The following is a 24412-nucleotide window of genomic DNA, read 5'->3' as shown; positions in this document are numbered from 1 at the left end:
ATTCAGTAAATATATATTCAATGCCTAGCGTGCTAGACTCCAAGCAGTGTAATGATTATAGAGAAATATCCTGTCTTCAAGCTGCCATCTAGTACAAATAAACTTTTATTATAGCACAGTGGATTAACTGTTTGATGTGAACAGTGGAAAAACATATCCAACTTGGTCTTGCAAGAGTTGGAGATGGCTTCCCCAAGGTAATGTCATCCAATTAAAATTCAGAGGCAAATGAGATTACTAACCCGGCTGGTTGGAGGTATTGCTGGAGAAGGACAGGCAGAAGAAGGAATGTTTTCAGTTGAGGTCAGAATAGGTACCGACACACGAAGAAGCAAAAAGTCAAATGTTAGTAGATTCCACAAACCTTTGGCCTCTTTTGTTTCCCATGATTTTGTTTCATCCAACCGTGTCTGAAAGTCCACCGTATACAATTAAAGAAGCCAAACAACCCAAAGGTGAGTGATATTTATATTCTTTCTTTAGCTGTATTCAGCTTTTTTTTGCTTTTTAAGGCAAAGAATTAAAAGGCAAATCTTTTAAATAGAAGTTTTTTTTTCCAACTGACTTGTCAAGACACAAGCAACTCCTACAAAACCTTCTTTGGCAGTCCTCAGTAAACTGAGTTACGTCTCTAGATCTGAGGTCCTTGCTGTACTCCAGGTTCTTCCCTCTCACTTCCTCCTTTCCTCTCACTCCTCTAACTAGTTGATTATTTTGGAGACAAATCCAGCCTATGTCATAATTCATCAGCAAGTGAGTAAGGGACTCTCCCTTCCAATCTCTCTTATGTTTTGCCCCAGACCCTTCTTCTTCCTCTTTCTCGCCACTTCTTCACCCTCCCTCTCCCTAACCCCTTTGATGACTGTTGGCAAATTTAGGAATTTGACTATGAGCCAAAGAATGAAAAATAATAGCAGAGGCTTTCTATATCTCTGTATGAATGAACACGACTCTGTGTGACGAGCTGTATTTGCATGTTTGTATTCACATCTATGCTACTCCATTGCATCACAGCCTTCATAAAGCCAAGCCCCACAAATTATTCTCCACTTCCTTTTCTGGCCTTCAGAATAAAACCCACAAGAAACATTTCAAATGCACAAGTAGTACTTATCTTCTTTCAAAGCCTAAGACCTGTGTCGAGATTTGAAGAGATCATTCTGTTTCTTTCACAGGATCATCTGTCCAGGTTGTATTATGATTATGATTATTATTATTGGTATTAATGATCAGATTTTAGATATAGAAAGTACAGAATGTGAATTATGTATTATAAAGCTGTTAAAATACAGAGAAAATAAATTCTTTATTGGCATTTTGGTTAATAATGTCTAATGAATTTAAAGCTTTGCAAAGTAATTGGTCACTAAAAATAATATATTTTATAGTGCTTTGTTGTTTAAAGTGTTTTAACATAAAATGATAGTATTATAGCTAACTTGTAAGTCTTGCACACTGAACATGTTCTCTATTCTTCTGATGAGGGAATAAAACAAGATGGGTAGAAATAGGTTGAGTGGAGACTTGTCTTCTACTCAGGTGTTCACTCCTGCAAATGTACTAGAAGCAGTCTAGTAGTATTAGGAGCTTTTCCAATTTTACTGTGACCTTTGAGCAAGAGTTCAGATAAATTTAAGGGAAGTCCAAAGTTCTCAGTAAATCATTCAACAGTGCATTGTTTTTTAATTTTGCTTTAATATAAGAATCTATAGTAAAAACTAGAGAGTCCAGAGAGACTTGATTTAACAATTAAATTGAACAAATATTTTTGAGCATCTACTTTAGGACAAATATGGTGCAAGGGTTTGGGACAGAATGATGTACAAAAGGATAATTTCTGATCTCAGCCACTTTGCCCAAATTCAGGCTCCACATTTGCACCGTAAAAATTGTCATGATTTTTCCACTGACATGTTTTCAAACCAGACTTGAGAATAAATAGTACTGTTTGCACACACTGGAAATGTTAATAAAGATTTAAGGCACAAAGAAAAGAGGGGTGGTTTATATAAATGCGGGACATGAGGTGCAGAAGAATGGAGACTACAAGCAATAGTAGTGGAATATAGGTGACAGAAAATAATTAATGAGGAGATTTATGCTATTTTAAATACAAAGAAATTGTTATTTTGTGAATCAAATGTATGACTATCAGAAAATTCATATGATTCAAGGTAATATACACACGTGTGTGTGTGTGTGTGTGTGTGTGTATACACACATATAGGCAAAAGAACAATTTTGTCTGGATAATAAAACTAAATTGTATCAGTTGAAGTGAAGACAAATAATTAGCTAATATTTACAGAATAGTACAGAAATGTGCAGTTAAACTGCCAATTCATTTTTTTCTCCAACATTTGTAGATATACGAACACTTAGATCTCTACTGAGAATATCTCCATGTTTCTATGAATTCCTTTTTATAAAGGAAAAAATAATTAAATTGATTTTTGTGTTACTTTCTATTACTTTCTATTACATAGTTGCAGGACAGAAGTAACTATAGGCTCAAGATGACATATGTTTTTTCTCAATGAATATCTGTCCTTATACATCTGACTTGGTATAAGGCAAATTATTTCTTAGATGCATAACTTCATTGAGACCTAGATAAATTAGAGTTTGTAACTCATGCCATGTATTAAAAAGAAAAGGACGAAATATATTTTCTTATTTTTTCCTAATATATATATTTATATAAATTTGCACGACCGAGTCTTTACTTTTGGTGATTATCAGTACATTAAAGTAAAAAAAGCAATATACAAGTTCTTGAATTCTATCTGGTAATTTTTATTAAGAGAATCTAAAAGCAGCCCAAACAATTGTTCTGGTATTCATTGTTCTAACTCTCAGCCAGAAAGGACTATTTTAAGGCTGGCTGCTACTTCATACAGGCTACAAGTGAGTATATAAATACTTTCTCATAGGTAAAGCCCCGACCTTTAAGAGAGCCTTAGGGACATAAAATATTTAACCCTTTTCTTTCTTCAAGTGCTTTATGGTACTAAATTTAAAAACAAAAAAGCCAATATTGACATATATGTAGCTTGAAGCTAAACTACATAGGAAAGCAGACAAAATATGCCCATTAAGATATGAGGCAAAAAGATGAAATGTTTGGATAAGTCTAAGTCTGTACAAAGAAACCAGGTTTTCCACTCTAGAAAAAAGTGAAAGAAACTATCATATAACATGCAGAAATAATTTAATATCTTTCCACGAGAACATAACTCTAGCTTTGCTGAAGCTTCATATTTCATATGAGGACATCTAAAAGGCCAATCCATGGAGCAGGCACTCCTCCCTTATCTATTTATGCAGTAGTTTTCATGGATTTCTGACTGGATGTTGCAGACAAAGGCCAAGAAGTCACCTAGGACTTCCTCCCTGTTCTGGAAGTAGGTATGGAAGACAGTCATCGTCTCCTGGGTCTCCTTCTCCACCATAGTGCTACACTTGCTGTGGGATCCCAGAGCCACAGCTTCTTTGGCCTTCAACTCTCTCTCTGCAGGTGGTACTGTTCAATTTCAGCCCAAGATGCTTCTTTGGACTGCTCAAGCCTCTGGTTCTTTCGCTTTCAAGCCTTGGACACCTTTAAGTTGGTGCTCTTCTCAGTCGACAGCAGCTGCTGGAAGCCCTGAGACAGCCCAAGCATGGTGGTGGTGGCTCTACAGGTCAAAGCAAGTGGCCTAAAACTATATTTTTATATAAAATACATATATATATAACCTGGAATTATACTGCACATAGCATACTATCTTGAAGTCTGTGGTATTCATTTAAGAATACATTATTTCTTTGGCAATGAGTATTTTTCCTCAATGTCATTTTCACTGGTGCATAATGAGGCATCACAAAATGCCTTCCCTATTATTCCATGTTTTTGCTGTTCATAGTTTTTTAGTATAATCAACAATCTCTTGATGGGTATCACTAACTACATATATTTGCAAAGCTCTGATTATTTTTCCAAAGAGAGCTTCCTAGAAGTGGAGCTTCTGGATCTACATTCCTGAACTTTTTCATTTTATTATTTTTTTATTACAGAAATTATAGCTTTACAGAAAAATCATGCAGAAATCACTTTTTAAAAAGTCTTTGGAAAACACAGAATTCCCATATACCCTCCCACCTGCATTATTAATGCTTAGTGTAGTAATTTGGTTAAATTTGATAAAAAAAAGTTATAATTATATTATTAGATATAGTCCATAATTTACATTAGATTTCAATGTTATGCAGTCCTATGTTGTTGTTTTTAAATTTTTATTCTAGTATGATATATACAACCCAAAACTCCCCCTTTGAACCACATTCAAATATGTAATTCAGTGGCGTTAATTACATTCATGATGTTGTGCTTCCATCACCAACATCCATGTTAGAATTTTTTTATAACACCAAACAGAAATTCTGTACCAATTAAGTATTAATATCTAAATCTATAAAAGTCATATTTGATTTAATACCAACTTACTTTCAATAGTTCACACATGCACTGTTCCTATACCCTTCTTTTCCCCCATCATCTTTTTGTACTTGTCACAAATTCTATCTTTGTACATTGTATGTCCTATATCACAGATTAGTCACTACTTTTTACATGTTTGCACTTTAGTAACTGTAAGAAGCAAAAAGTGGAATTATATATCAAAACAACAATACAATAAAACAGGCCTTTATAATTACCAAAATAACTTACTTTACTGGAAGTCTTTGTTTCTTTAGGGAATTTCAATCCACTGCATAGCATCCTTTCCATTCAGTCTGAAGAATTCCCTTTAACATTTCTTGTAGGACAGGTCTTACGGTAACAAACTCTTTCAGCTTTTGTTTATCTTGGAATGTTTAATCTCACCCTCATTTTTGAAAGACAGTATCACTAGATATAAAAGTCCTTATTGGCAATTATTTTCTTTTAGCATTTTAAATATCTCATCCCACTGCCTTCTTGCCTTTGTGGTTTCTGATGAGAAATCAGCACTTAATCTTATTGGGGACCCCTTGTAACACTGTTTTTTTCTTGCAGCTTTCAGAACTCTCTCCCTGACCTTGGCATTCCACCAGTTTGACTACCATATGTCTGACTGTGGTTGTCTTTCAGTTCATTCTGTTTGAGTTCATTGGTCTTGAATAAATCATTTCCATTGTCTTGTTTTCATGGTCACTAATTCTATCTTCTGCCATATCCAATCCTCTCTTGAAACTCTTAAGGGAATTTTTTATTTCAGTTTTGCAGGCTTCAACTCTAATATTTCTGTTTAGAAATATTTTTCAAATATTTGAAAATTTCTTTTCAAATTTCTATGTCTTTATTCAGATTAATGTATTATTCATGCATTTTTTCCTAAAATCTGTTAGCGCTGTCTCCATTATTTCTTTTATCTTCTTGAGCATATTCAGAATCACTTTTTAAAGGTCTTCATCCAGCATGCCCAAAGCTCTTTCTTCTTCACTGAAGTTTTCTGGATTTTCATCTTATTCCTTTGGATGGGCCATCATTTCCTATTTCTTTGTTTGTCTTGTGATTTTTTTGTTGTATACTGTACATTTTAATATTTTGAAGTGTTAACTCTGTAGTTTAGTTCCTGAGCTGCCTTCTCCTTAAGTTTGTATTTATCTAGTGATATGATAAAGATTTCCTTTAGTGCCAAGAGCTAATAAAAGCAAGCAAGCAAACCAATGCAAAAAAAAAAAAAAAAAACACCTTTCACAATCTTTTCAAATTGACTTTAGAATGGCTAGTGCTCTCTTTTATAGTTTAACTTCTATCAAGAAGATCAATTGAAGATACATGTGAAATACAGTATGTCTTTTCTGAGCCCTGGATTTGTGAAGGCTCCTGACCTTAGAAATACCCTTATTTTTAGAAATTTGGATGCCTTCTCTATTCCCTATGAAATAGTTTTCTCTTTCTCCCTGTTGTTTTGTTGTATGCTTTAAAGTAGTTAATACTTTGCCACTAGGCATTTTAACTTAATTGTTTCTTAAACAATCAAACAGCAAGCTGCTTCTGCCTGCAGGCAAGTTCTGGAAAGGTGATCCAGTGACAAGTTCACTGCTTCAATCTTTCTGGTGGGCATGATTGAAAGGTGACCAATCTATTGGCACCTACAAACAAGGATCCCATTTTGTGTATAGGGATTACTCTGTTCCTCTGGACGAAGGTCAGGGTCACATAATGGGAGTGCAGTCTGGCTTTACACCACAGGGGGAAGGGGTGAAGAAGGGCCAATAAGGGCACTATGAGAATTTTCTTGATTTGGCTCTTACCCAATTAGTGCAACCCTTTAACTCTTTTTCTTGAGTTTTGAGGAAGATAGCTCTTCTGGTTTTTGCTAGTGGTTGAAAGATTCTGTGTGAGGAAAGGTACCCTAAAACATGTTATGTGGTCATCTTCATCAACCAGAACTCTCTGATTTTTCAAATACCTCTTTCACATACCTTTACCCCCTATGTGCAGTAACTAGGAGATGGTAGATACTTAGTGTATTAGTTAGGTTTAGGTGTCAACTTGGCCAGATGATGGTGCAGTTGGTCTGTTGCTGTGGACTTAAATAATCAGCATATTACTTTATCTATGACTAATTACATCTATGGTCAGCTAAGAGGAGTGCCTTTCTCAATGAGTGAGGCTTAAAAGGAGAAGTAGAAGAGAACTCAGCAGCTCAGATGTAGATGTTTGGAGATGCAAAATAGAATTGCCCTGGGGAAAGCCAGAAGTCAGAAGACAAGGCCAGCAGACATCACTGTATGCCTTCTGTGTGATATAGAAAGCAGAGGGAAGCCAGCTGCCTTTCCTCTGATGAACTGTGAATTTGTAACTAAATAAATCCCACTTATAAAAGCTAGTTCATTTCTGGTGCATTGTATTCTAGAAGTATCAGCAAACTAAAACAGCTTTTGGTACCAGAGAAGTGGAATGCTGTTCCATTTTCAAACACCAAACATGTTGGAATGGCTTTTGGAATGGCTTTTTAAATGGTTAAAAGGAGGATTCTGGAAGAATTATGAGGAGCTTGATAGGGAAAGCCTAGATTGTCTTGAAGAGACTGTTGGTAGAAATATGGACTATAAAGATACTTCCATTGAAGCCTTAAAGCAATGTGTTGCTGCAAATTGGAAGGAAGGCAACCCTTGTTTTAAGATAGCTGAGATTTTGGCAAAATTGTATCCTGGTGCTGGATGGAAGAGAGAACTTGAATGTGATGATTGAGAAAATTTCCAAGCTAAATGTGGAGAATGCAGTCTGGTTTCTCCTTGAAGCTTATAGTAAAATACTACAAGAAAGGGATAAACTGAGGACTGAATTGTTGGGTGCAAAGAAACCAGAAATTGATGGCCTGGAAAATTCTAGGCTTCTAGAAAGTTAGACCCCAGAGAATAGTGCTTCTCATGAGATTTACTCGAACGTGGAACCAGTCAGCCATTACAAGACAAGCCAGGCATGGAGATTCAGTTATCCAGAAAGGATCTGTGGAAGGTCTTATTGTCTGAAAGCTTTGATCCCCATATGCTATGTGCCTAGCCAACAAATTTTTGTGAGGGCTGTATGAATGCAACCACTTCTGGTCTGGACTGGAAGGTACAGAAAATGGACATGTAGAAGGAAGAATAACCTGAGAGGCAGAACTATGAAAGCTATATTCTGTAGACAAGAAAACTTAGGCTGGGATAGTGGAGCTACCTATTCCTGTTCAGGGGGTGATTTTTCTTTGAGGACAGAGGGTGGGCCTTCCACCTTGATATTCAGGAAGAGTTTTGGTTTCACCTCAATGTTCAGAAAGAGTTCTGGTGCCCCAGGCCTCAGAAAGGGTGGAGCACATTTCACCCCAAAGAAAGCTGTTTGAACCCAGAAGTATAGAGGGAGGGTCAGCAGATGTCACTTTGTGCACCCCCATATGACAGAGAAAGCTACAGGGAAGGTAACTGCCTTTCCTCCAAAGAACTGTAAATTTGTGACTGAATATATCTCCTTTATGAAAGTCAGTCCATTTCTGGCATATTGTATTCCAGCAGCATTAGTAAACTAAATCACTTAGGAAGACCTGAATGTACGCAATTAGTATGGATGGTAAAATGTTTTTCAGTCTATGCAATGTGGAAAACGTTTTTTTCTTTCAGTGTTCCAATCTATGATGGATTCTTCCAATTATAACTACTCTGAAAACTTTAGTATAGTCCATGGGTTTATAATGTATAAAGAATTTGCCAAATATTGGGATGCTGTGGAAGCATTCCAGGCAAGACCAGATGATGTTGTCATTGCCACCTATCCCAGATCTGGTAAGTCTCCTACATATATTGGGGTTGTTTCTCTTTCATATAGAAATGATAAACCTATCTTGAATGGTAAACATTCGACAGTTCATTTCTTACTACTCCAACTAATTCCACCTATTAAATAAGGTCAGATGTGGTAGTTTTGTATGAACACAGAATAGCAACATAGTATGGCTCTATTCTGTGACCACAATCTGTACCTATAAGCTGAATAGTACTTTGACAAATTTATATGTTGGCCACATTAGAAACTATTTAATAGTGATGGATGAATACAGAACCATCAATATAGTCAAACTATAAACTATGTTTGACTTATGTCATTAATGTCAACTTTGCATATACAAAATATAAATACTTTTCCTTGAATACTTAAAAAAATCTCTTATAGTTAACCTGCTCTTCTTTAAATCTATCCACAAAATTCCATTATTAAGGAACACCTTTTTTTTTTCAGAGATTAGCTAAACTTTCCATCATATTTCTTGTGATATAAAATCACAGACATTTAGAAATCAGAAAGGCCCATTCCAGGCTTCCTCTATTTGGTTCCCCTGAGCATTTAAAAAATACTAAAACTCATCATTATCTATTTATTCAAGTCTCCTTATCTTTTTTTTTTTCCAACATGGGCAGGCACTGGGAATCGAACCTGGGTTTCCAGCATGGCAGGTGAAAACTCTGCCAAGTCTCCTTATCGTTATTGCAAAAATTGAAGTCCACAATTGCCAGTCACCTTTAAAAAAAAGTCACAATTCATCATGGGAAAATCTGTACTCTTACCCAAACAGTTTATTAATGCAATATTCATATTTATTTATTGAAACTATTTTTAGGTCCTGTAAGAGTATATTTTTAAAGGAAATATTTCTTGAGTCTTGTGACTTTTCCAACACTTTCAAACAGCATTGTATCTTTGCTTACAAATAACATTCCATCAGTACCTTCTTTAACTATAATTCCAGCACTCCCTTCATTAATCCTGCATAGTTGGCAAGAGACTCATTTTAGATTTGCTTCATTCTTGCAGGCACAACCTGGGTTAGTGAAATCATATACATGATCTATAAAGAGGGTGATGTGGAGAAGTGCAAAGATGCTATTTTTTATCGAGTACCTTACCTGGAATGCAGATCAGAAGGCCAAATGAATGGTGATGTTCAATTTTTTTTTCAATTATTAGAGAAGTGTACGTTTCCAGAAAAATTATGAGGACATAGTGCTCCTGTATTATCACCACCATACACACAGACACAGGCAATTTTCCCTATTGTTAACACTTTACATTAGTATGGCATATTTGTTACAATTGATGAAATGATATAACCAAAATTATACTATGAATTATAGTTCATAGTTTATGTTAGGGTTCACTTTGTTGTATAGTCCTGTGCTTGTTTGTAAATTTTTATTCTAGTAACATATATAACCTAAACTTTCCTCTTTTAAACACCTTCAAATATATAAATCAGTGGTATTGATCCCATTCATTTTGTTATGCTACCATTTCCACCATCAATTGCCAAATTTTTTCAGTCATGTCAAACAGAGGCTCCACAAATTAAATATTAACTCTTCATTCCTTATTCTCACTCAGATACTGGTAACCTATATTCTAGTTTCTGACTTTATGAAGTCAAATTAATGGTAATGTGACTTACAATAATCCTACAATATTTGTCCTTCTGTGTCTGGTTTATGTTACTAAACAAGATGTCTTCAGTGTTCATGCTGTTACATGTATCAGTCCTTCATTTCCTTTTAGGACTTAATAATATTCCATTCTATGTAGATAGCACATTTTGCTTATCCATTCATCTGCCGATGGACACTTGGCTTGCCTCCTTTTAACAATTATGCATAATGTTGTTATGAACATTGTGTGCATGTATGTGTTTGAGGCCCTACTTTATATTCTTTTAGGCAGACACCTAAAAAGTAGGATTGCCAGGTCATATAGAAATTCAATATTTAAATTTTGAGGAACTTCCAAACTGCTTTGCACAAGGGTTGTACCATTTTACATTCCCGTCAACAATGAATGAGTATCCCTCTTTCTCCACATCTTCTAAACACTTATTTTCTGCTTTCTTTTGTTTTTAAATATTAGCCCTTCTATTGGGTGTACAATGTTATCTCACAATGGTTTTGAGCTGCATTTTCCTGATGGCTAAGGATGTTGTTTATCTTTGCATGTACTTTTTGGCAATTTGTATCTGTTCTTTGAAGAAATGCTATTCAAGTCTTTTGCCCATGTTTAAATTGGATTGTTTGTCTTTTTGCTGTTATTACATTTCTTTATAAATTTTGGATATTAAGCCATTATCAGATATGTGGGATTTCCAATGTTTTCTCCCATTTTGTGGATTATCTTTAATATCTTAGAGTGTTAACTTGGGTATTTTGTCCCTCTTAGTAATTACCCTAAAATTAGACTTAAATTGGAATTCCAATGTCCCTTTTACTCCCTATGAAATAGACTCCCCCCCCCACCTCTTGAATCCTCTAATGTATTTCTTAAATCACATACTCCTTTGCTCCAAGGCCTGTTGACTTAATTGGCTCCTAAATTACTTTAGCTGTGCAAGTTTCTTCTGTTTGGGAGGGTGAGGTAGAGACATGTTTCCTGTTTATTCTCTCTGGCAGCCACCCAATAAACTGGAACCTACCTACACCCCAGTACACACATTGGGATATCCTTCTCCTGCTGTAACAGGGTCAAGTTCCCACCATGGGACTGAGGACTTGTTGAGTTGGGAGAGTGGTCAAGAAGGGCGCCGTGAACTTCTCCTACCATATTTAAGGCTGTGTTTTTTTGATACAGCTCTTGCCCAGTTACTGCTTTGAGGAAGAATGCTTTGTTAGTTTTGCTAGTTGTTCAAAGAAACAGTGAGGAAATGGGACTCTGGAGCATTTCATGGTGCCATCTCTGTTGATCAGATGTTCTCAAGTTGATTTCAAAAGTGATATACATGCACTTTAAGGTGTGGATATAGAGAACACAAGAAATTAATTTTCAGCAAGGGTAGCAGTTAGAATTATGTATTCTATATAGAAAAGCATGCAAATTTAAATTTAAATGTTGACAGGGTTGATAGTATAACACATATTTGTAATAGTTTGAATAATGGCAGTTCCTTTATGTGTTCAGTGAAGCCAAGTTACATGTGTTATTTATCTCTCTACGGGCTAAACCTAGTAATACTTTAAGCACTGGGAAATAGCCATACATTTTTAAGAATAGATGAAAAAGGATATTCATCACAGATTCTTTTAAAATTGTGGAACATTGGAAATAACCTATAGATTAATTAATGAAAAAAAGTTAAATGTGGTACAATAACACTATGAAATCTGTAAAACTTTTAGGATGTTTTATTTGTTATGGAACTGTAGTTTAAGTATAATATATTAAGGGGAAAAAACAATAAAAATATATCAAAAATACTGACTGTATTATGGTATCTTGGTTGTGAGTCTGGGCATATATGGAAGGCTGTTTATTAAAATGTTAATGTCAGAATGTTTTTTTCAGGAGGTAAAATTTTAATTAATATCATTTTTAAAATAATTTCTTCTATCTTTATATTTTTTCATATCAAGTATCCATTATCATTATGAACACAATATAAAGGTCACTTCCTTTTAAAAATAAGTATATATATTCATTTAAATTATAAATACATATAAATTATATATTTTTAATTCTGATGTTGTCTGACACTCATTTTTTAAAAATCAGGAGTAGAACAATTAAAAGAGATGCTGTCACCTAGAATAGTGAAGACTCATCTGTCCTCTGAACATCTTCCGAACTCATTTTGGGAAAAGAACTGCAAGGTAACTAGGGTCAAGTATTCCTAAAACTGCATCCAACTAAAAGTACTAATAAAATGATCAAATCATGTATCACTCTAACATAGATTTTAGGTATTTTTTTAATCTATAAGCATTTTAAAGATGTGGGTTATCATCAGTATAATTAGAGAAACCAGAATGCATTTTCAAATCGTATATGGTGTGAGGTAAGGGTCCACCTTCATTCTGTGGTAAATGGGCATCCAGTTTTCCCAGAAACATTTATTCAAGGGAGTGTTCTTTACCAATTGAGTTATCTTTGCCCCTTTGTCAAAAATCTGTTATCCATAAATCTGAAGGTTGATTTCTGAACTCTCAATTCAATTCCATTGGTCTGTATGTCTGCCCTTGTGCCAGGACAATGTTGTTTTAAATTTTTGTGGCTTTGTAATAAGTTTTAATATCAGGAGGTGTGTATCCTCCAACTTTGTTCTTCTTCTTCAAGATTTCTTTGGCTATTTAGGGCCCCTCAGCCATCCATATAAATTTGATGATTAGCTTTTCCATTTCTGCCAAGAAGGCTATTGGAATTTTTATTAGGATTGTGTTGAATATGTAAATTGCTTTGGGTAGAATTGACATCTTAATAATTTTCTTCCAATCCATGAACACAGAATGTCCTTCCATTTTTTTAGGTCTCCTTTAATTTCTTTTGGCAATGTTTTTTGTAGTTTTCTCTGTATAAGTCCTTTCATTCTTTGATTAGATTTATTCCTAGAAATTTGAATCTTTTAGTTGCTATTGTAAATGGATTTTTACCTTGATTTCTTATTATGACTGTTCATTGGTTGTGTGTAATCTCTACTGATTTTGGGGTGTTGATCATGTACCCTGCCACTTTGATGAATTCATTTATTAGATCTACAAGCTTTTTCATGAATTTTTCAGGACTGTCTTGTCTTGAGCTTGTACTTGCTAGTTGCATAGGAGTCCCCCTGTTTATATGAGTTTGAACGCCTCTATTTCCCATGTGACAGACCTCCTTTTTCTCTCAAATGTTTCTTTTTTTAACATTTTTAAATTGTGAAGTATAACACATATACAGAAAAGCAGTTAATTTCAAAGTGTATCATAACAAGTAGTTATAGAACAGATTTCAGAGCTAGGTATGGGTTACAGTTCCACAATTTTAGGTTTTTCCTTCTAGCTGCTCCAAGATGCTAGAGAGTAAAAAACATATCAATATAATGACTCAGCACTCATACTCATTTATTAATTCCTAACTTCTCTAACTCCTCTTTCTCCCTTGATTTCTCTCCCAGTCTCTAGGGGTATTTGGTCTCGATCTATTCCAACTTTTTCATGTGGGAAAGAGCTGTCAACAATATGGGATAGGGAAATGAAACTAGTTGATGTTCTGGAGAGGCTGGGTCTTCTGGGTTTCAGGACTTATCTGGCCTGGGAACCTGTCTGGAGGTTGTAGGTTTCTGGAAAGTAATCACAGTGCATGGAACTTTTGTAGAATCTCAGATAGAGCCTGACATGTTCTTTGGGGTTGACAGGAATGGCTTTGATTGGGGTTTGGTAAACCATGGCAAATAGCAATATCTAGCTGAAGCTTGCATAAGAGTAGCATCCAGAATAACCTCTCAACTCTCTCCCAAATGTTTCTTACACTGTTTTCATTGTCTCAAGCTGCTTTTGCATGAAGATCAAATTCTGGGAGAGGGACATGCTGTGGAGGAGGTTCCTAAGTTAGTCTTTCCTAGATGGAAAAAGGCAGGAGACCCTTAGTGGAGACATAGACCAGTTCCAAACTGTCATGGAGAGGGGATGAAGGACAGGCCAGGAAGAGCTTCTTCCATGGCTCCCAAAAGCTGATTTTCTTGACGCCCCAACAATGCAGCCCTTCATTTGTCCCCAAAGCTCAAAGGAAGCCTAGCATCTTTAAAGTTCCTCTGCTGCCTTTGTCCAGAATGGGTTGGAATAATGGTCGCCCTTAGAGTTGTGTCCCCAGTGATCTGAAGTCACTAATCAAAAGCTGTGATAAGTATTTGGGCTTTGCCTACCCTGGATCTTGGGGAAGTAGATTTTTATATCCCTTTCTTACACCCACTGTCTATGTCAGGGACCAGACCCTACTGTGGGCTGCAGAGACAGTGTGGATAGGTACCAATATCTGCTGCTTCAAGTGATGAGTATACTGATATTTATTGTAATTAATGAGACTCTTCCTCTTGGTTTTGGTGGATGCTACACAGTGTTCTACTGGATTCTGAAATTTCAAATAGTTGGTTCAGATAGTTCCTGCACGCATAATAGTTGTTTTAGTAGAGGGACTGATCCTTAGATCTTCCTACTCTGTCATCTCCCCACAATCTCCAGAAATTGACTTTTGACCAGAAAGTGCATTTTTATTCTGTAATAATTGGAGTGTTTTACAGTAGATCCTTAAAAATATGAGGCAAACTTTTCAAGAATAAACTAGAAAATTACTTCAAAATTGTTCGGAAAAGGAAAAACTTGAGTAAGGCAAAGTATTGCACTAATCAGATCCAATGATCAGTGCAAAGTCAGGAGCATCTCTCCTAGAAAGCATTGGTTAAGTGCTGGAAGGAAGAGGAGGAGGCCACAACTACAGTGGAATTCACTTTTGAAGATCTTTTTCTGGAGCATTATATATCAGATCTAGACACCATAGCAATTTAATCCAACTCACTTACTTAGTGAAAAGAAAATTTGGTCCAAAATGATCAGTGTTTTGCAAAGATTACAGATCTTCTTAGTCCAAGAACTAGCAAATAAACTATAGAAATCTTCCTGGCTTCTAGTTAAATGGTGTTTCCACTGTATGTCAAACGGAAACTCAGCAATATGAGGGTAGAGATGATATTTTCACTGATGTAGATGTATGTTTAAATAAACCCTCAGAAACATGCCTTTTTCCCAATATCACAAATGAGGAAACTGCAGGACTCTTTATATCTACATACAGTAGTACGCATTATGATGATGCAGGATGAAGACCAGAGGATACATTCTTGTTTGCTGAATGATTTACTGTTATCATGCCCTCCAATTGATTTGTTCTCTACAGCTTCAGTTTAGTTTCTCCATTTAAATTTAGGATAGTTATAATCTAATTATCCCAGTCTACATCAAGGGGATTTGGGAGACTCAAATGAGCTATTATATGTGAAAACTGCATAACTAACAATGGACCAATCTCTGTTACTAGATTATGGAATGTGTGTTATTCTCTAGACTTTTAAATATTTTATACATTTTCTAGAATGAATATGTATCAACTTTGTAGCTGGAAACATAAATGCTTTCTTTTTAAAGCCTGATGAGACTATATTTAAAACAAATGAAGTCATCTAATATATAATTTTTTCCCATTAGATGATCTATGTCTGCCGGAATCCCAAAGATGTGGCAGTTTCTTTTTATTATTTCTTTCTAATGGTACCTATTCACCCAAATCCTGGAACCTTTCCAGAGTTTGTGGAGAAATTCATGGATGGACAAGGTAAGAAACATTTCCTTTTGCTTGCCCTCTTCAAAGTAAGTGATATTAAGACAAATAACATCTCAGCCCACAGATTTCTGTTATCTGTTATCTTCCCCTATCCTTAGTAGAAGCACAGAGATTTTAGAGGCCCTTGAAGATTATTGCAAGAATAGGGTATCTAGATGTGGATGGAAATTTGCAGAATCTTGTTGCTCTAGTCCAGCTACAAATAAATATATAGAAGTGTGTTTGTCTCTAAGATTGAGACAAAGTGACCAGTTCTGTCTCTTGTCTTTTTTTTTTTAATTAGGAAATTATTTCACACTGTTACCACAACTCCTTTGAGCAGAGAAGAAAGCAATAGAAGAGAAAAAATATCTACTTGTTTCAAAGTATGATTTCAGGTCTTTTAGCTGTATTATTCTGTTTAACAAAAGAAAGCTGGGGAATGGCTCATAGAATTTAAGGCTATACAGGTGGTAATACTGCCCACAATCCACAAAGAAATCCGAAAGTTTGGAAAGCCCTTGCTCTTTCTATCCAGATGGAGTCTCAATCTTTCAACCAGATTTCTTGGACAAGTTCAAGGTGTCTTAAGAAGAAATTCTGGGAACTTTTGCCACTACATTTAACCTCAGGCTAAAGCAACTGAGTATTTAGATTTAAGGAAGAAATGGTATAGGATAGACTAGTGTTCGCTAAAGAAGGCCGGTCTAATGCTGGAATAATAATTATAAAGAAAAATTGCACTAATGCCATTTTGTACACAGAGAAGATAACATTGACCCAATAAAAGCAGGATATATGTGCTTTGTGTCTTTTGGAGGTAATTTGTGTGGAAGCATCAGGAATAAAACATATTTCCCCGAGATAAATGACCCACTTTGTAGGGCAGAAGAGAAATGATACACATCTACAAGAGTAGTGAATAATGATATTCTATTTATCACTATATAACTCTTTCTGTAATATCAGGTAAAACAAAATTACCGAAGAGGTATATAATGACTTAATGCAAAGTAGAATACTTTGACTCAAACATATGAATGGTCAGCTTTTTATTGGATGAAATACCCATATATGGGTGAGAGAAGATAAGGGAAGAGAAGAGACAGCGTTTGGTCATATAATATCATCTCCAAAATCTTATAACTCTAGAGAGAATCACACTGAGTCCCTAAGATGAAACTCCTTACCATCTAACCTGCCAATGTGTAATAAATACTTATATAGTAACTAGTTCCAGTTGGTAGAGCTAATTTGCAAATGGTGCATTTGAGACCTGGATCGACTCATCTATCAGAACTTTGATAGTTCTATTACCTCAAGGCCCTTTACTAACAACCTGATTTTGACCACATACATATAATCAATTTCATAGTGTCTCATAAGTTATATTATAATAATGAAACTTGAGAATGAGTTTCTCTACATGAATTATTCAACATACTTTTCCTCTATTGCGTAGAGAAATTTGTTTAAGATGTGAGGTTGTACTATTAGTTCTTATCCAATGATCACTCATTTATTTTTATGCTGTTTGATTGAGCACTCATTTTCAAGCTGTACAGAGATGACACTATGCCTTTATACTGTTTTCTCTCTGATTTTAGTTCCTTATGGTTCCTGGTATAAACATACACGTTCTTGGTGGGAAAAGAGAAATAACTCTCATGTGCTATTTCTTTTCTATGAAGACCTGAAAGAGGTGAGAACCTGGAAACACTCAGGCAACTTAATTTCTAAAATGTTAGCATTACACTCTGGAGTGTAAAAAATATCTGACTCTAAATATATAATGGTAGCCTCCTCCAAAATTTTTAAAGGAAGAGATCACAATAATTCTGTTACTTTTGCACAGACTTGAAGCTAGTAAATGAAAATTTTCTGTGAATGAATACATTTCAAAAAAGTTCCAAAAATAAAATTGAGAAAAACTTTAGTTCATAAAGCATAACACAACAAAACAACAACAGGAACACACACACAAGTTATCACAATGGACAAGAAGAGTCAATGGCTTCCAAATCTACAGATGCTGGAATTATCAGATGAGACTATAAAACACATATGTCAAATATGTTTAAATAGATAATAGAGGAAATTAAAAACTTTACAAAGAAACAAGAAGCTACTACAAATGAAGGGATGATTTGAGAAAATAGCCACATAAAATTTCTAATAATTACAAAAAGGAAGTAAGAAAATTAAGAAATGGATTGAATAATGGATAAAATATAACTAACAAATTAATGAAGTGCCAAATGGAGGCTAGTGAATTCCTTAGAATGCAGCACAATAAGATAAATAGGATATTTGAAAATGAGAGTAATGGATATGTAGGATAGAGCGATATGTCCACATATATTAAATCAAACTTACAGAGAGAGTACTGAAGGTATTGGAATAGCAATCTGCAAAGGGATGATTGCCTCAGGTTTTCCTCATAATCTAATTTTTCCTCACTTCATTAGTAATACGCATAATTCAAAATAAAAATCATTGTGAGGTACATTTTCACACCCACTAGGCTGGCAACAATTGAAAAGCCTGAAAATAACAAATATTTGTCAGGATGTGAATCAGTAAAAAGATACAATCATTATAGAACAATTTGTCATTATCTAGCAAGGCCAAACTTGCACATAACTTGTCACCCAGAAATTCTACTCTTAAATTCATACTCTTGAGAAACAAAGGCTTGTGTGCATTACAAGTACAATGTTCACAACAGCATTTTCCATAACTGTAAAAGTTGGAAGCTATCCAAACATAATTATATCCAAGAATGAATGCATAATGTATGGTATAATCCTACTGCAATGTTGCAAATAAAAGGAATAAACTTTGAACATTACACATCAATATGGGTGAATTTTGGAAATATAATGTTGAAAAGAAAAAAAACCAAAAAGACAAAATATATATACATATACTTCAAAACTGGTAAAACTGAACTATGTATTTTCTAGGGACACACATGCAAGTTTGAAACCTATAAAATAAAACAAAAGAATGATTACTCCAATTTGGGGAGAGCAGTATTTTGTTTGTGGGGGTGGTGTGAGAAATGAGAGTAGAAAGCGAAAAAAACACAGACAGAAACTTGCAAATGAGAAAACTCAAAAACTGTGAATTTCTATTCCTTAGTTGGGTTGTAGGTAATGAGTGGCAGATTTATTTTTATTCTTTAAGCAACATATCTACACACACTTCATAATTTCTATCAATAATCATAATTTTTAAAAAGATAGAAGAACATCATCTCTTTATTAAGAAATGAGAAATTTATTTTTCTCCCATCTTTTATTAGCTAGCATCAAGAAAGCAACTGATCTCTATGCCATGATCAAATCTTTGCATAGTTATTAAAATACATCACTGTGTTGAAATCATCCAGAATTGTTTTCCTGTAGCAGTTTTTTTTTCTTTTTTCTCCACATGGGCAGGCACTGGGAATTGAACCCGGATTTCCAGCATGGCAGGTCAGAATTCTGCCATTAAGCCACCATCATACTGCCCCATCCAGAATTGTTTTGATGAGGACATATTTAAAAATATATTGTTTAATACTTTAAAAATTGAATTATTTCTCTGTAGAATTTAGCACAAATAAATGTAAGAGAAAAACAGTCAGGATGTGCACTTCATTATGTTATATAATATTGTGTCTGTTAGTAGATATCAAACGCAATTAGTAAACTTAAAATGCACACAAAGAAAATTTGTTAGTTAATCCGCCCATCCCCTCACCCAAATTGTACAATCTCTCTCTCTTATTCCCTAATTTGGTCAATAATGGCCATATTTAGGTTTTCTCTACATTTAAATCAATAAAGAGCTGAAGATTGACTATTTTTTGTTGTTTTTACAGTATATGAAGAAGAAAGAAAACAAGACATGTTAAGAATGTATACAAAGATCCATCTTGTGAGGAAAATAGTCAAGTAAAATAAAAATTATAAGACTTCTTATATTGTAAAATAGATATATGATAATTTATGGGATCAAAAAGAGGGTCATCCAACTTAAACTGGTAGCCAAGATGATACTTCAGCTGAAGTTTTCCAGGCAAGGTATAATGTGTTATGCAGAGAAGTTAGGAACAGCATTCTGTGTAGTTGGTACTGCAAATAGTTGCATTGGGTGGTTTGGCAGGATAATAAGGTACACTATAGCAGTGACATGTAGATGTCTCCGATAAATTAAGAGAAAAAAAAGGAAGCCATGTGCATATTCTTAGCTCCCAAATTTGATCTTTCACAGGGGATATTAGTCTTTGCGAATTTATGATCATATTCATGCGTATTATTTATTAAGCACATACTAAAATACTAAGCACTTAAACACCATCTCATTTAATTCTTCTAACAATCTTAATGCATCTCATGTATCCATTTTATGGATGGAGTTAAACTAAATCACTTCCCCAAGAAGTGGCATTTCTGTTGTCTATTGTTTCTTGTCATTGGAAGTCTAATTCCAGATTAATGAAAAAAGGGAAAGATTATCTCTTTTTAAAATCAATCCAATTAGCAATTTTCTCAGTTTTTAGCATTTTTTTCTCCTAGGATATCAGAAAAGAGGTGAAAAAAATTATGCAGTTCTTGGGAAGGAAGCCATCAGAGGAGATTGTGGATAAGATTGTACGCCATACTTCATTCCAAGAGATGAAGAACAATCCAGCTACCAATTACACAACACTACCAGAAAACATGATGGACCAAAAAGTGTCTCCTTTCCTTAGAAAGGGTGAGGAAATCATGGGGTTTGCCTCCATTGCTTTCGGAAACTACAACTTGAAATGGTGATAATTAAAAACCTATTGAGGTCATTTCATGATGTATCCATGAGGTTTATTCAGCTTCCGCTTTATTCAGGGCTAATGCCCTTTCGGGTACTCTCGTGAATGAGCTATCAGTACCCAGAAGCATAAAACATTTTACTACTGCTACTACTAAATTGCTGTTATTCTTTATTATTTAGTATATTCAGAATATAATATTAAGAATAACCAGCAGCTTCCCCTGCATCAGCATGAATACATCACTCTACCAGTTATCATTTACTAGGCCTAACTATGTACCTTGGTGTTGTGCCAAGTACATTACATGGATATGTTTCTTTAAATTCTAGTGATCTTCTTTTTAGAAGAAGCAGAAACAGAATGAAGAAAATGTTACTCTTTGAAACAAATTATCAGCGAGAGTCAGAGGATTTTTAAAACAATATGAAAGATGACTTGCCACTAGGTAAAATCAGGGAGCCGCTGAACAGGGAGCTAATTCTCAAATTACCTACTGAGTTGTAATTATCTACTACTCAGATTAACTCAGTCTCCTTTTCCAAAACAACCACATATATTTCTAAAATAAAACATTGAGTTTAAAATAATTGTTATGCTTGCAGAAGGTTGCCTACTGCTATTCATTCAGACTCTGACCAACCCTCGGGTACACATTTCCTTTCTTCTGCTTTTTGGGTTATCACAGCATGAAAGCTTAGAACTAAGAAATTGGAGGTAGGTAAATCACTGACTAATTTAAAGAGGAGGGTTACTTCTGTCTGCCAAGGGAATGTTCGGTGTGTTGAAAACAGAATGGAAATGGCTTGTTCAGTTTATATAATAACTAAGGATGGAAATTCTGAGAAGCTTCCCTAAGTAGCAGTGGCAGCAGACATAGCAAGGAGACAATGGATGTGGAGAGAACATGAATATGAATAAAGAATTAGATATTAGGATTAAGGGGAAGAGTGATAACTTCCAAGTTTATCCTCTGGATAACTTGGTGTTGCCATTAATCAAATGATGGAAAATGACACAGAGAAAACAAAATTTGGTGGGGAAGAAAATGAATTTATTTTTGTACTAGTTGAATTTGGGAGGCTTCTAAGGGAGCAATGCCATATAAAGATTTGAATATGGACGTACAAAGTTGGATTTGAGTGTTATGAGCATGAAGGTGATACTTACGATCTTGGGAGTGGGTGAGAAATAGATCACATTCTAGTAGCCCAGCACCTGAAGGGGGTACTGGAGAGGAATTACGAGGTCGCGTAAGCGAAAAGAGTTAGAAAATGAAACGTGCTGTACTTTTATTAAAAAAACGAAAACGAAGACAAGTGCACCTTTACAGGTTAAACTATGTCTATCATTTATGATATACATTTCATTATTATAATTGAAAATTATAAAAGCAAAATTTGAGTAGGAGTTCTCAAAGTTAATGAATATTAGAAAACCTCATGGTTGTGGCTTGAGGACATAATTAATATTTATTGTTTTTTATCCTCTTTTGTTACAGGTGTTATAGGAGACTGGAAGAATTACTTTACTGTAGCCCTGAATGAGAGATTTGATATGCATTATGAGCAGCAAATGAAAGGGTGTACACTGAAGGTCCGAACTGAAATCTAAGAATGTTTTCTTTCTTATTATTTCTGAGAAAAAATTTCAGAAAAAAAGAGAAGAAAATTGAAAAAGTTATTTTTAATTGTTCCTAGATTAAGAAGTGTAGTAATAATTTCTTTCCTGATTTTTTTTTCACTTTCTGCAAAATGGCTTAATTTGGAATTTATCTTTCCCTAAATTGGTGACTAAAGTTGGCCCTTCTTTTTGAATTATCAAGCCAGGTGTGAAAGGAAACCTATAACTGATTTGTGTGGAAAAAATAATGTATTTCATGAAGTATTCTAAGTTCTTTGTTCCAAATCCCAAAATATTCTAAAAGATCAATATTAACATAGTAAAGAAAGCCTGCTGGTATTTTCAAGCCCATCAGTCAAGAGTTGGATTAAGCTACTATGTTTTAGGATAATTTGTAGCACTGCAAAATATAACTGATCCAATGTGGAAACAAGATATTTGCAGAAACTAGTTTCATCTCTCCACAAAATACAAGTCAATTACAAAGAGAGAAATGGTGACATCAAGGTGGACAAGCCTATCATTCTTCAAATTGATCAAAGTGGCCCCGGGTCTGTCTTTCTCTAGTCCAACAGAAATTAAACTTCATGAAGGCAAGGGGTTGTTTTATTTACTGATATAAACCAGGGACATGGAACAGAGACTTATACATAGTATGTTCTCATAAATATTTACAAGAGTTTCGGAAGGAAATTTCTTATGCACACTCTTTTCCCAATTAAAATACCTTTTCCTCATTTTTGTCAATTATTGGAACTGTTGAATGATAATTTTAACTGAATTATCCAATCCTTTTTGTTCACACCTCTGAATCTCAAGATCAAAGTTGTCTGTGAAGAAGCAGAGTTATTATACAACTGCAACTATTATTTAGAACAGCTACTCATAGGTAAAACATTACATTTAAACTAGTCTTCATCTTAGCAATTATTTTAAGAAAGGTCTATGAAAAGTAAGTGTATTTGTTACCTTTGCTGAAGCAACAAACAATCCCAAATCTCTCATTAACTGCAACAATATGATCACATTACTTTTAGGCTGCCACATGTTTTCAGGCTTTAGACAGGGTATGACTCTGATGGATGTATTTTTCATTCTGACACCCAATCTGAAGGAGCCATCCCTTTGGCAGACATGCATATTCTCAAGGTGAAGGAAAGAACAACAGACTAAATATAAATGTGATTTCTCTTAAAGCATCATTGGAATGTTCTCACTTCTGTTCACATTCCATTGGGCAAAGCAAAGAACTATGGTTAAAGTCAAAAGTCATTTGGGCAGAGTCTTAATTTCCTGGAAGCTAAAACAAATAATATACAATAGTTTGGCTTAGACAACATGAATTTATTGGCTCACAGTTTGAGGCTAGAAGTCCAAATTTGAGGCATTAGCAAGGTGATGCTTCCTCCAAGAACACTGTGACATTCTTGGGCTGGCTAGCAGCTATCCTTGGTTCTTAGCTTTTCTGTCAGATGGCAGTTTCCTCCAAGAATACCATGACATTCTCGGGCTGGATAGCAGCTCTCCTTGGTTCTTAGCTTCTCTGTCAGATGGCAGTGCGCATGGCAATGTCTTCTTCTTTCAAGATGAATGAAGGTGAACCTTGATCCAATATGGCTGAACTCCTTATAAACAAAGGAAATTGGGCACAGAAAGAAAGAAGCCATGAAGAGCAGCCAGAAGCTGGAAGTCAAGAGAACCCAGAAGAGAAAGAAGACATAATCCATCATTAGAATACAGCATGTCTTTTCATTTATTTCAATCTTGTTTAATATATCTATGTATTGTAAGTATATAATCACAGACTTACTTGCACATATATATATATATTTATATATACACATACATATGCATTATATACACACATAGGTTCTGAAAGTTTGTGCAATTCATTACTAGAGAATATTTTATATAAATATTTCAATCAAGTAGGCAGTGATTTATAGATCAATAATAATTAGGATTTGGGAAAGTGGACCCTCTGAAAAATGACATTCATCTTGAGCACCCCTTAATGACATCTTTGAAGTTCCTATTTACAAGTGAGTTTCACCCACAGGACCCGGGTTTGGGACCTGAACATCTTTTGAGAGAGACATTATTCAATCCCCAACACTCAGAAAATTACACTCCTCCCAGAGGCAAATGGAGACAGAGAATATTTGTTAACATTAATAAAATTAACTGTCATGGTCTTCTGTTAACTTTCATTGTCAAAACTGATGGCATCTGTTTAATATCTTACAATAAAATTGAGTTATTGAGAGATTGAGTACATCTTTGTTTCATTCTTAACCCCCACTCACACCTAACACATAGTCATTTATTCATTTTCTATCTATGGAGTTATTGACTGCATCTCATGGTACTCACATTAAGGCTTC

General features: G+C 34.8%; 1 protein-coding gene and 1 pseudogene across 2 annotated transcripts; one reads left to right on the top strand and one right to left on the bottom strand.

The window, feature by feature from the left end:
* Positions 1–247: 247 nt before the first annotated feature.
* On the top strand, positions 248–24337 carry LOC143663307 (sulfotransferase 1E1-like). Of its 2 annotated transcripts, none has more exons than XM_077137033.1 (8): positions 248–455; positions 8131–8292; positions 9320–9442; positions 12032–12129; positions 15493–15619; positions 17215–17309; positions 20173–20353; positions 21907–24337. In XM_077137033.1, the coding sequence occupies exons 1-8, from the start codon at positions 344–346 to the stop codon at positions 22017–22019; spliced, it is 1011 nt and encodes a 336-aa protein (XP_076993148.1). In that variant the 5' UTR covers positions 248–343; the 3' UTR covers positions 22020–24337. The 2 variants fall into 2 exon arrangements, with proteins under 2 accessions (XP_076993148.1, XP_076993149.1); XM_077137034.1 differs by lacking the exon at positions 248–455 and adding an exon at positions 941–1189 and having other exon boundaries at positions 21907–24327.
* LOC143663747 (V-type proton ATPase subunit G 1 pseudogene) lies at positions 3312–3661 on the bottom strand (annotated as a pseudogene).
* Positions 24338–24412: the final 75 nt, after the last annotated feature.

Source organism: Tamandua tetradactyla, chromosome 19 (assembly GCF_023851605.1).
Source record: "Tamandua tetradactyla isolate mTamTet1 chromosome 19, mTamTet1.pri, whole genome shotgun sequence".
NCBI classification, from domain to species: Eukaryota; Metazoa; Chordata; class Mammalia; order Pilosa; family Myrmecophagidae; genus Tamandua; species Tamandua tetradactyla.
This window is presented reverse-complemented; position numbering and strand designations above follow the sequence as displayed.